Raw genomic sequence first — 12,122 nt, forward strand, 5'->3', positions numbered from 1 at the left:
TCTTCTTCATTCGCCGTCCCTTCATCCTTCTAGATCCATGGCCAAAGCTGTAAAGCTACCGAGAGTCAGCAAAGACCACTACGCCCGTACATCGTACCTCTACCAAGCAGCAAATGCCCATCTCCAGAATGGAAACCCAGTGCTAGCTCGAGCCATGGCCCGAAACGTGGACCAGGTGGCCAAACGAACAGTTCTCAAGCTTCTGCCGCATCTAAAGAGAAGTATATGCAAAAAGTGCCATTCCCTTATGCTTCCAGGGCTTACTATGGCCATCTACATGGAAAACGAGCTGAAGAAGAACCTGCCCAAGGCAGACGTGCTAGTGCTAACGTGCAACCAGTGTTCCACGCCCAAACGGTTCCCAATTGGCAAGTGTAGAGACTACGAGTTATTCTGTGACAAACCTGACGTTAAACATGGATGATGTGTCTATATGAACTTGGGCTTGTTGTTGGCCTGGATATGTCTTCTGGGAGGCTGGACCCTGGCGCCAATAAACCCATACTTGAACCCGACTTCATGGGCAAAAATCTCGCCAAACCCAAGCATGATGCCGTTGATAAACGGTAATATCAAGTTGATGGCGCCCTTCTTGAATATACTCCAGATGTTGAAACTCACAACCGTCTGGCCATCTGAGTTATACGTGATTCCCGTCGCCTCAGCCTCTTCTTCTCGGCCTGCCTCGATGATGCTATGTGTCGTCGTGATGTCTTCGTTGCTGACGAGTTCGTCAGATGATAGTTGGGCACTGATGACTGTGACGTCGTTGGCCTCCTGGTCCTCAGTGACGTCGTTTGGACGCGAGGAAGGCAGTTGCTGGTATAAGGACATGTGAAAAGGGGGAAATTGGGAGGTTGGGAGTGGAAAAGGATGGGTTTATTCTGTTGTTTGGTGGGATGCTTAGGAGAAAGAAAGTGGTGATATACTGCCTGGTTAATTACTCAAATGCGCCCTTTGTGCACACTGGGTGCAAAATACTACAATTAAAGTAATCAATATAATATGCATTTCGTTTCTATCATCAAAACATGACAATTAGGCGTTCTTCTTAACACCCACAGACTTGCCGTCCTTCAATCTCTTTTCTGTCAAGGCGGCAATCACAGCAGCACCAACACCAGAACCATCTTCAGCTGGGACGATAATGACAGCGTCCTCCTGGTCCTCAGGCCAGCCGAAGATATCTCTCAAACCCTGGGCAGCTCTCTCCTTGAAGTATGGGTACTTCTCGTAAACGGAACCGTCAGCAGCGGCGTGGGCGGTCTTGTAGCCTCTCTTCTTGCAAACAGCAGCAATACCACACACAGACAATCTAGCAGATCTCTCTCCGAGCAACTCACACAATCTTCTGATAACCTTTCTTTCAGCGACAGTGGTCTTGATACCCAAGTTCTCCTGGAAGAGTTCCTGGACATCAGACAAGTTCTCAAATGGGTCCTCCTCAATACGAGCTGGGAAGGAAGTGTCCATGACGAAAGTCTCATGCAACTTGGACAAGTCCTGGCCTTCGAACATCAACTTCTTGTCCTCGGCCAACTCGAGCAAGATCAATCTCAAGATCTCTCCCAAGTAGTAACCAGAAATCATCTTCTCGAAAGACTGCTGACCAGGTCTTGGCGACTCCTTGTCGATAATGTTGTCGAACTTGGTTCTTGGCAAAACCTTGAGCTCGTTATCGAAAGAACCGTACTCACAGTTGATGGCCATTGGCATGTCAGGGGTGATGTCGTCCTCGAATCTACCCTCCAACTTTGGAATGTCACCAGCACGCTCGTAGTAGGCACCGTTACAACCAGTACCGAAAATACAACCAGCCTTGGTTTCAGCATCAGTGTACATGGAAGCAACCAAAGTACCGGTAGTATCGTTGATCAAGGCAACAACCTCAACAGGAAGACCACGCTTGCCAATAGCTTCTTGCAACATAGGCACAACGTTCTTGCCTTCAACGCCGTCAATGTCCCAACCCTTAGTCCATCTCTGCAAGAAGCCCTCGGTGATGTTATCCTGAGAAGCTGGGTAAGAGAAGGTGAAACCCAAAGGCAATGGCTTGTCCACGCCATCTGGGAAGAACTCCTCAATGAACTTGGACAAGGAATCGGCAATAAACGTCCACAACTCTTCAGAAGTGGCAGTTCTCATGTTCTTTGGCAATGGAAACTTCGACTGGGTGGTGTCGAACTTGTGGTTACCCAACAAGGAAACCAAGACAACTCTCAAGTTGGTTCCACCCAAGTCGATGGCCAAGTAGTTACCGGTTTCCTGACCGGTTGGGTAGTCAAGAACCCAACCTGGAATCATTGGAATGTTACCACCAGCCTTGGACAAACCCTTGGTAAGTTCAGAAACAAAGTGGTCGGAAATCTTGGATAAGGTTTCTCCGGAAACGGTGAAGAGATCTTCCATTCTGTGGATCTCATCGAGCAACTCCTGGGAGACACCGGTGAAGGTACCCTTTCTGTGCTGAGGTGGCTTTGGACCTAATCTGACCATATTGTAGTTTTTTTTTTTTAGCGTTTAGACTTTAAGATATCTGGAAACGAAGAGCAAGCGCCGGAAAATCTCACTGTCTTATATGCGATGAAAAACTCGGGTGCCTAAGGTTCGGAGTGAAATGCGGCGTGTGTATGCAGGACACACAAGGTGATGAAATGGAAAAAACGAAAAAAAAAAAAAAAAGGAAAGTTTTGCTGCAGAATTACTCGAACAACAAGAACTGAAAATTCGTAAAAAGTCATGGAAAGCGGTGGTTTTGGAAAGCAAAAGAAGAAGAAAAAGCAGAAATCGTAGTCCTCTCTCATTTTGATCTTTCCTGAACCCCAAACCCCCCAACTCCACCCCCACTTCTCCATTCTCTGAAATCCTCTCTCCCCCAGCACGTCAGGTGCTTGTAGATTCTGCCATTCCTAACTATCTCCCGCCTTTTCGGATGGCCTCACTCCGCGGCCAGTCGTGGGGTGCGTGTGGGGCCCCGCCTTAACTATTGGCTGGATATGGGCACTTTGAAAGAACGCATGGATCTAGATTGCTGCCGGGTGACGTTCATGGGTTGAACGGGTTGGTGATTCCTGGAAAACGATTGGACGACACGAAGGTGGTGCTGATGATGCTGGGCGAAGTTTTTCCGATTTAGCCGCGACGCTACTGTGATGCTGTCGGTATTTTTTTAGGGGAACTGGCAGCGAGTTGTTCCGAGGCTTGCTGAATGCACGAAGGAACCCAAGAAACCATAACAAACGGTGCAAACAAACACGGCACGATACAGATATGGTAACCCTCCCGAGAGTTTTTCCGGACACTATAGTATAAAGGTTTAAATCTGGGCCACCGGCCTGCCGGTGGCAGCCCAGCCCCTGGCCCCATCCAAACCCTAAACCTCTCACCTGAGCCCACTCACCATAAATCCTTAGTGGTGTCATCAAACTTGGCCATGCTTTTCGCCACAGCAGCCAAATTCTCCCTCACATCATCCACGTAGTCATTAAGCTCATCAAAATCCCTGGTTTCTTCACTGGTGTTCTCCCGTTCGTTGCCAAAGAAAAAATCATGCATTTTCTTCTGTTTTGCCTCATTATCCTTGCGAATAGCCTCTTCCTCCATCCGCTCTACGGGGCCTTGCTCGAGCTGTTCTTTCATTTCTTGCCGGCTCTTTTCGCTGAGTTCGTGGTGCCGGCCCATCACGTCCAAAAGTCGCTGTTGGGCCTCCTTCATTTGCACAAGCTTCTCACTGAAGTCCTCGCTTAGGAACGACCCTCGTTCTTGCACTTCGTGGGCCATTCTTTTCACATCGTCCAACACGTCTATCTGCGTCCAGAGCTTGTCCAGCATCGTCACACTTGCTCTGGCCGTGGAAAGCTGGTCTATGGTTCGAACGCTTTGGTTGTCGAGGTTCAGGTTGATATCGGTGGTGTTGGTCTCGCTTCGGTTGATGTTGCGGTACGGTTTTTGCCGCTGGGACGTGGCAAAAGACGCCATCAGCAGCACCGAATCGTGTACTCCATGACGAGACATTTTAGTTGGTGGTATCTATGAACAGACTTGGTCCTTACTGGCAATGTAGACTCTGGGGAAATCAAGGAGGTACGGGTGCACTGTACCCTCTAACTACTACTCTGCTTCTACTTCTTCATCTACACTTCCATAGTTATGGTACTGGGGCCTCGGGTATGGAAGAAACTCTTATATTTGGACCAGCCGTTTCCAGACAATTACACACCCGTGCTGTTTTTGGACCAGCTCAAGCGGAACACTACCGTGTCGAAGTACCTGTTTCGCAAGCTCTACAATGACTTTAGCTTGGTGGCCTTGTACGCTTCGCTCTTGTTGCTTGTGAATTTGAACTTTTCTGGGATATATTCTGGGTACTGGCAGGCGTATGTTTCGATGGCTTTCGGTACGACAATGGCTGGTGTGGGGCTAATGGCGCTTCCTACTATCCTCAACTCACCTGATGCTGGGGAGAATGTCAAGCTGAACACGGTGATTTTGTTGTTGCTATTGTTGCTTTCGCCGGTACTTCGGTCGTTGACGAAATCCACGTCGTCAGATTCTATCTGGGCGCTTTCTAGTGTGTTGACGTGTTTGAACGTGCTCTGTCATGATTATGCATTGGAAACGTCCCAAAGCTATAGGGCTGTGATATCTACGAATCTAAGCTTTACGAATGGGATTGTGTTGGCTTCACGTCTTCAGCTGTCCATGGACGCTTTTGTGTTTTTGGTGTTTTCAACAGAAGTGTGCATTTTGTTCCCCATGTTTGACCTTCGACTTCGTGAAAAACTGTACACGGCGCATAATACGGTGATGTTTTTCGTTTACGGGATAGTGGGTTCGGTGATTTATGTTATTCATGGTGCCTGGTTCTCGTTGGTGTACTTTCTGGGCGTTGTGTTTGTCCTGTTGTGTCTTCCATGGTACTTTATGTCTTTGCAACGGTACAAGAACGAGCTCCAGGGCCCGTGGGACACCGCCAAGCCGAAGATTAATACCACGAGTTGAGCCAGTGAGGCAGCCTTCAAAGATCAGACATTCAAAGGGTCTTGGGCGTCACATCTCATACATTTGCATGAAGCGGGCCTAATGACACCGCTTTACGAGAAGAAGCATAAACCCTTCTTAATTTCAAGTCCCGCCAAGCATCTGCCCACCACGAACTGTCCCCATATGTTTAATTTCACCATCTCTGCATTACCCCACAAGGCCTATCACTTGGATTTCGGTCAGCCGTTCGACGCTAAACAAGCAATGACATCACTTGAGTGGAAAATACGAGGCAGGGTATGGCATTGCATATTTTAGACCGGCGGCTCCTCATACTTCCGTCCACAGCCGTCCACAGCTGTCCACAACCGTTACATTCCATGTCCAGACAGTCAAAACATACCAAGTCATACAAACCACAAAAAGCATTTTCAGCATTTTCAGCATTCCCATAAACATCACAAAACATCATCAAATTGCCATATCATTCCTTCTTCGTCTTCCCCATCAATGGCAGGCCTAGACTATCACATTCCTACTTGGCTTACCGACCGACATTCACCGTCATCAACCGCCGTCTACCGCTCAAACTCCCATGACGTAATTGAATCATCACGACTCACCATCACCACGTTTTACCCACCGGCACAACCACTTTTTCAGGCCGATAGTCATTATCTGATCCACTGCGCCCTGTTCCTGGAACCGATTCGCAGGACCATACATGACGTCGCACGGCTGCAAACGGCCGAAGAGAAGAACCATAAAAGCGGCCAAAATCCTTTTATTTGTTGATTAACTTATTATTATTACTAAAGATGCCTCCAACTGAAGCCCCTCCTGCTTATACACCAATTTCGAAAAAAGCGTCCTCGGTTATTCCAGACGACCAGCTCTGGGCCCTTAGAGGGTACGATATAGTATATATCGTTGACGATAGCAGTCTGATGGCATGGACAGAGAAGAAACTGGGCATTGTGCCGTGGCCACATGCTCGTGATGCCTTGATGACGCTTTCCAATATTTGTGCTGACTGGGATGAAGATGGTCAGGATATATGGTTTCTCAATAAGAGAGCTCCAGTTTTGGGCGTTTCGCCAGAGCGGATCCAAGAAGAGTTTGATGGCCGTACGCCTTGTGGTGGTACTAACATGGGCAAGACGTTGTTGAATTTGGCCCAGAAGTACTTTGAAGACTATAAGCAAGGGTCGACCAAACCGGTGAATATATTGGCTATAACCGATGGCCAGTTTTCCGATGACGTTGCCAGCGTGGTTAGATGGATTGTCCAGCAATTGGAAACGCTCAATGCGCCGCCAAACCAAATGGGAATCCAGTTTGTTCAGATTGGTGCTGATCCAGCAGCCAAAAAGTGTCTCAAAATGCTCGACGACGATTTGGAAAAGAAAGGCCTTGCAAGAGATATCGTCGACACTGTCCCTTGGGACAACAAAAAGGTTGACGGTGCAAAATTCAGCGGAAAGTACTTGGCCAAGGTTGTGTGTGGAGCCATCAATAAGCGATTAGACGCTGACTCAGGCATGGCCCCAAAGAAGCGCTGGGTGAAACGTATTTTCAACAAGTCTTAGACAGATCCATATTTATGACGACACGAATAGCATGTATTATTTAAAATAAACGATAAAAAGGATATGGAATAGAAAGTAGAAGTAGAAGTAGAAGTTTGCAACCGCCAGGGTCGTGCGCGGCACACCACTTCACCAGTTGTTTTCAATCTAAGCTTCACGCATATACTCAACCCCAACCAACGCCATGGCCAATCCAGCCCCGACAGACCAGAATCCTACAGCCAATCAAAACAGTAGACCGGCTGCTAGGGGCCAACAGCAGTTTACCCAGGCCGACTTGAACCGAATCGTCATGGAGTACCTTAACAAGAAGGGTTTCCATAAGACCGAGGCCATGTTTCGTTTGGAAAGTTCCAATACGGCCACGCCGCTGACGGGATTGCCCAATACGTCCAGTTCGTCTTTTGCTGGTCCTACAGAGATTTCTCTGAGCTACCCAACTGGCGGCAAGCAGACCAAGGCTGATATTGAACTTAAGGAAATGAGAGAACGAGTGGCTCGTACTGAGCGTGAATTGCGTGATTACAAGGATAAAAGCACTTACGAGAGGAAGGAAGAGGAGCTTCGGCTCTTGAAAGAGGAGGAGGAGAAACAGAAACGTGAAAATGATCCAGACATTTACTATAGAGCGTATTCGATTCTCAGAGGCTGGGTGGAGACGTCTTTGGACTTGTATAAGCCTGAGTTGTCTCGGTTCTTGTACCCGCTTTTCATCCATTGCTACTTGGAGCTTGTGTCTAAGAATTTCATCAAACACGCCAAGATCTTTTATGATAAGTTTAAGGATGACCATATGATTCTCCATGGATTGGAGGTGAAGCAGCTTGCGGGAATCTCTTTGCCTGACCACTTGAAGGAGGACTCATTGGCCCAGGCTTACCGTACCAACAAATACAGAATCTTGGTTTCGAAGACCACCATGAACCTTTTACTATATTTTCTTCATGAGAATGAGGCCGTTGGAGGCGCCGTTTTGATCAGAATCATCAACCAGTACCTCAATCCTATAATATCTACAACTAGACCCGATAAGGTGACCCAGGAAGGTGAGGCTGACCCTGCTGAAGGTATCCCTGGCTATATCACCAGCACCAACGAAATCGAAAAGTTCAACGAACAACCTGTCCTGCTTGGTAAGCTACCGTTGGACGAAGACACACAGAAGGAAGTTGAGGCGGAATTAAAGGTCAAGGATGAGACTACCGACCCAGTGGATGGAAAAACGCTTGTAAAGGAGTTTGAAGAGCTTCAAGAACCAGACAAAGATTCTCCAGCAGCAGACTCCATTCCGCTACCTTTGAAAGATGCTTCTGACATCAAAAGAATGATTCTTTCAGTGGAAGACTCTCGCTCAAAGATCAAGTTGGGTGCTCTTCAAGCCAGTGCTCCATCTGTGTGTATGTACACATTCCACAACACCAATAACGACATGACGTGCCTTGAATTTAACGAAGACTCCAACACGGTCGCTGCAGGTTTCCAGGATAGTTTCATTAAATTGTGGAGTCTTGACGGCCGCCCACTTAAGTCTGTGTTCAAAAGAGATGCTAGCAATAATGACAACACCAGAAGACTCGTTGGCCACAGCGGACCAGTTTACGGTATGTCTTTCTCTCCAGACAACAAGTACTTAATTTCTTCTTCGGAGGACAAGACGGCTCGTCTTTGGTCGCTTGATACATACACCGCGTTGGTATCTTACAAAGGACATAACCAACCAGTTTGGGACGTGAAGTTTTCTCCGTTTGGCCATTACTTCGCTACCGCTTCACACGATCAAACGGCTCGTCTTTGGGCCACTGACCATATCTACCCATTGAGAATCTTTGCAGGCCATATTAATGATGTTGATTGCGTGGAGTTCCATCCAAACTCAAACTACGTCTTCACAGGATCTTCAGATAAGACCGCCCGTATGTGGGATGTGCAAACGGGCAATGCTGTTCGTATTTTCATGGGCCACACTGGAGCTGTGAACTGCATGGCCGTGTCGCCAGATGGTAGATGGGTTGCTACGGCAGGTGAAGACACGGTGATTAATATATGGGATGCCGGTTCGGGACGTCGTCTCAAGAGTATGAGAGGCCATGGTCGTTCGTCGATTTATTCATTGGCCTTCTCTCGTGATGGAGGGGTGCTTGTTAGTGGAGCTTCTGACAATACCGTTAGAGTGTGGGACGTTAAGAGAAACACTAATGATGCAGGCCCAACACCGGAACCAATGAATGGCGGTGAGAGCATAAACGGAAGCAGTGTGACATCATCGGCTGGCGCCGACAGTAAGAAGCCCGTTGAGAGGGTAAGCAGAAAGGAGATTGTTGCTACAAGCGACCACATGACAGCGTACTTCACGAAGAAGACGCCCGTGTACAAGGTTCATTTTTCGAGAAGGAACCTTTGTCTTGCTGGCGGATCTCTACAAATCTAAACAAAAAAAGAATCCACGACGACTCGGCAGGGCCAAGCTCTTGACCGTGATCAACAACGCGTATAGGGGAATGACAGGATATTCAAGCCACTAATATGACAGTCACAGGCACAGCATATTTGGCGGCTGTAGAAGGAACAGGAGGAGAGAAAAAGGGGAAGGCCTAAAAGCTGGCTGGTCGATACCAATCATAGCCTGATATCGAAAGATCGACAAAAATAGCAACATGCATACCAAGAACAGGCTTTTGGAGTTTAGTGGAAGTTGCTCCTTATGACGTTTGCCAGAGATCTCTGATGGCTATGTCGTTACTACACAAACACGGGGACACCACAGCCTCTCAGACCACACAAGGAAATGTGCACTTGCACCTCAATCAGGAACCCACATGGCCGTTTCAGCCGCCTGTTGTCTAGAAGGTGAGTTTTTATGCCGTTTTGGGTGTCGTTATTATGAAGTCCTTCTGTCAACCGTCGACTCACTTCCTGTCCACCAAGAGAGGCTTTAAAGCTATCATTCTCCAGGAACCACAGTAGTCCTGGAAGAACAAACCACCACGCCAAGGCAAGAAGGCGTAGTAGTGGCCCCACAAGATGTCTTGGAAATCAAGAAAATTAGACTAACTTTACGGACAAACCTTCCTTCGCTCGTCATTATTCGTTTTTGTGTTCCTGGGCCGCACAGCCAGGGTCCAGGCACAGTGCAGCAAGAGACAAGAAGTAACAAGGCGTAGCCCGACACGATTCACGGTTGGGTTTGCATTGACAGCAGGTAAGTTTTCAGGGGTGCAGCACCATTTTCCTGGAGGGTTAATGGAAGGGCAGTGTTGCTTTTGGGTACCTACATCGCGGTTTGTGGTGGAATGGCTGCAAAGCCTACGAGGTGTGCAAAACACCTCTATAGAAAGAAAGAGTGAACCTGGACATGGACCCACTGCCTCGATAGAGACCACAAAGAAACAGTGGCTATGAGGGCAGCCAGCATCTTGGCTTTTACTTCTTTTTTGTGTGTGGTTGGGAAAGGGAGACTTCGCCGAGTTGGAGATTGGGTATAAATACAGATGAGGTTGCAAGTCCAGTTGAAGTTTATCATCAAAACAGATCTCAATTCAATCTACTACAACGCCTAACGAACAATGCAATACTCCCAACTACTCGCTTTAGCTTCTATTGTCGCTGTCACCACTGCCATTTCCGGTGAAGGTGGTGCTGGTGGTGGCTCTTCTGGTGGAGACTCCTCGTCTGGTGGTTCTTCCGGTGGTTCTTCCGGTGGTTCTTCTGGTGGTTCCGGTGACTCCTCGTCTGGCGGTTCTTCTGGTGGCTCCTCTGGAGGTGACTCTTCTTCAGGTGGCTCTTCTGGTGGTTCTTCTGGAGGTGACTCTTCTTCAGGCGGTTCTTCCGGCGGTTTGGGCGGTTCCTCCGGTAACTCTGGCTCAGACTCTGGTTCTGGCGGTGCTGCTGCTAGTGGTGCTGCTGCCAGCGGTGCTGCTTCTCCATCTGGCAGCGGTTCTTCTGGATCTGGATCTGGTGGATCTGCTGCTTCTGGATCTTCTGACTCCTCAGGCTCTGGTGGATCTGCTGGCGGCTTGTTGGGCAGCTCTTCGGGCTCTGGCTCTTCCGGTTCTGGTTCTTCCGACTCTTCTGAGTCTGGATCCTCCGAGTCTGGCTCTGGCTCTTCTGACTCCCCAGCTTCTGCTTCTCCAAGCAATGGTGCTGGCGCCAAAACTGCTGGCGGTGCTGTTGCCGTTGCTGCCATTGTTGGCAACTTGTTGCTCTAAGTCTATACTTAAGGTGTACTGAATAAACTATGTATCAAGACTGACAGTAGAGAATGCTCCATTACTACCATGCACGGTGATGCTTGCCTCGCCTAAGCGGTATCCGGGGAGACATGCCGGGTCCTTATTCAGGGGAAGGAGGGGGGTTCATTGTGAAAAAAGCCAGGATTCCATAACGGTGGTAACATAGCAATACAACCGCATTGGCGAGAAGATCCAGAAGCTTATCATTACCCCTAATCTTGACGCCCAGAGACTCGCCAAGGCACAACGCCCTGACATCTCGAAGAAGGCAAAAGTATAAAAATGAAGCGTCAGCTGCTAAATATCCTTCTTCTTCTTCTTCCAGACCGCCCCGTTCCTTTTCTTCATTGTAGGCTTTTTCCCAACCTCTTTTTGCACCGCCCAGAAGACGCCTCCCTCCTTCCCCACATTTTTTTTTGTCGGCCTCTGCACGCGACCAATATTCAGTCACTGGCGCCAGGCGTAGATCTCCAAATGGCAGGGCTGACCATACCTTTGTGATACATAAAGTAGCGCTGGTGCTTCGTTCTATGAGGATCTGTTTTTGGTGAAATCCCTTCCCCCCTCTTTTTGCAACCTGTCTCGCAAAATGATCTGTCTTTGTGCATAGGAGCATGCCTAAAGAAGAAAGTAGTCCTGTCGCGCACTGCATATAGGCCAAACCCTCACCATGATCTTGCCTTTTCTGGCAATATGATGGATCCCACCTGCTCTGACGTTCGGCACAGATCGTCTGGGTTGCATATTTTCGTCACATTGCCTCTCCAGAAGAAAGAAAAAAAAAATTCTAAGGCGCAGACTTTCCCCTCCACGGATATAAATACCGACTGTGTTCCCTCTTTTTTTCAGAACCAACAAAAAAGTTCTTTTCCTTTTCCAAACATTATAATGAAGTTCTCCTCCGTCGCTAGCGTGGTTGCCCTTGCCGCTTCCGGTGCCAAAGCCGCCGCCAACTCTGAAGAAGTTGACTTTTTGACCAAGTTGGTTAGTGATTATGACGACAACAAGAAACAGTACCTTAACTTTGCTAAGACTGCCACAGACATGCCAAAGGACCTCACAAAGTTGGCCTTGGCTGTCAACACATACAAGGACGACTCATACACCACCCTTTTGGAGGACTCTGACATTGACGTTTCCTCCTTGATGAACTATGCTTCTGAGTTGCCATGGTACTCGAGACTTGAAAAGGGCGCCTCTGCCTCGGGCTCTGGCTCTTCTGGTTCTTCTGGAAGCACCAGCGCCGGTGGAGCTGGCTCTGCCCTTGTTGCCCCTGTTGGTGCTGCCCTCGGTGCCGTTGCCCTTGCCTTGATGTAAAATA

The 12,122-nt window shown here is 48.4% G+C and overlaps 8 protein-coding genes across 8 annotated transcripts; 5 read left to right on the forward strand and 3 right to left on the reverse strand. All coding sequences in view use genetic code 12, as the record gives it.

The window, feature by feature from the left end:
* Positions 1 to 429: 429 nt before the first annotated feature.
* MIM1 (Mim1p) lies at positions 430 to 834 on the reverse strand (the record flags this gene model as incomplete). The annotated part of the gene is made up of 1 exon (XM_025488547.1): positions 430 to 834. One exon carries the CDS (start codon positions 832 to 834, stop codon positions 430 to 432), a length of 405 nt encoding a protein of 134 aa, XP_025343314.1.
* Positions 835 to 1,038: 204 nt separating this feature from the next.
* Positions 1,039 to 2,496, reverse strand: HXK2 (hexokinase 2; the record flags this gene model as incomplete). The annotated part of the gene is made up of 1 exon (XM_025488548.1): positions 1,039 to 2,496. The coding sequence occupies one exon, from the start codon at positions 2,494 to 2,496 to the stop codon at positions 1,039 to 1,041; it is 1,458 nt and encodes a 485-aa protein (XP_025343315.1).
* Positions 2,497 to 3,396: 900 nt separating this feature from the next.
* CXQ85_004944 (uncharacterized protein) lies at positions 3,397 to 4,014 on the reverse strand (the record flags this gene model as incomplete). The annotated part of the gene is made up of 1 exon (XM_025488549.1): positions 3,397 to 4,014. One exon carries the CDS (start codon positions 4,012 to 4,014, stop codon positions 3,397 to 3,399), a length of 618 nt encoding a protein of 205 aa, XP_025343316.1.
* A 135-nt stretch (positions 4,015 to 4,149) lies between these two features.
* On the forward strand, positions 4,150 to 5,001 carry GPI2 (phosphatidylinositol N-acetylglucosaminyltransferase; the record flags this gene model as incomplete). The annotated part of the gene is made up of 1 exon (XM_025488550.1): positions 4,150 to 5,001. The coding sequence occupies one exon, from the start codon at positions 4,150 to 4,152 to the stop codon at positions 4,999 to 5,001; it is 852 nt and encodes a 283-aa protein (XP_025343317.1).
* An 800-nt stretch (positions 5,002 to 5,801) lies between these two features.
* On the forward strand, positions 5,802 to 6,572 carry CXQ85_004946 (uncharacterized protein; the record flags this gene model as incomplete). The annotated part of the gene is made up of 1 exon (XM_025488551.1): positions 5,802 to 6,572. The coding sequence occupies one exon, from the start codon at positions 5,802 to 5,804 to the stop codon at positions 6,570 to 6,572; it is 771 nt and encodes a 256-aa protein (XP_025343318.1).
* A 184-nt stretch (positions 6,573 to 6,756) lies between these two features.
* Positions 6,757 to 9,000, forward strand: CXQ85_004947 (chromatin modification protein; the record flags this gene model as incomplete). The annotated part of the gene is made up of 1 exon (XM_025488552.1): positions 6,757 to 9,000. One exon carries the CDS (start codon positions 6,757 to 6,759, stop codon positions 8,998 to 9,000), a length of 2,244 nt encoding a protein of 747 aa, XP_025343319.1.
* A 1,135-nt stretch (positions 9,001 to 10,135) lies between these two features.
* Positions 10,136 to 10,777, forward strand: RBR1 (Rbr1p; the record flags this gene model as incomplete). The annotated part of the gene is made up of 1 exon (XM_025488553.1): positions 10,136 to 10,777. The coding sequence occupies one exon, from the start codon at positions 10,136 to 10,138 to the stop codon at positions 10,775 to 10,777; it is 642 nt and encodes a 213-aa protein (XP_025343320.1).
* Positions 10,778 to 11,689: 912 nt separating this feature from the next.
* RBR2 (putative lipase) lies at positions 11,690 to 12,118 on the forward strand (the record flags this gene model as incomplete). The annotated part of the gene is made up of 1 exon (XM_025488554.1): positions 11,690 to 12,118. The coding sequence occupies one exon, from the start codon at positions 11,690 to 11,692 to the stop codon at positions 12,116 to 12,118; it is 429 nt and encodes a 142-aa protein (XP_025343321.1).
* Positions 12,119 to 12,122: the final 4 nt, after the last annotated feature.

This window comes from Candidozyma haemuli (genome assembly GCF_002926055.2).
Source record: "Candidozyma haemuli strain B11899 chromosome Unknown I_2014730914, whole genome shotgun sequence".
Lineage (NCBI taxonomy): Eukaryota > Fungi > Ascomycota > Pichiomycetes > Serinales > Metschnikowiaceae > Candidozyma > Candidozyma haemuli.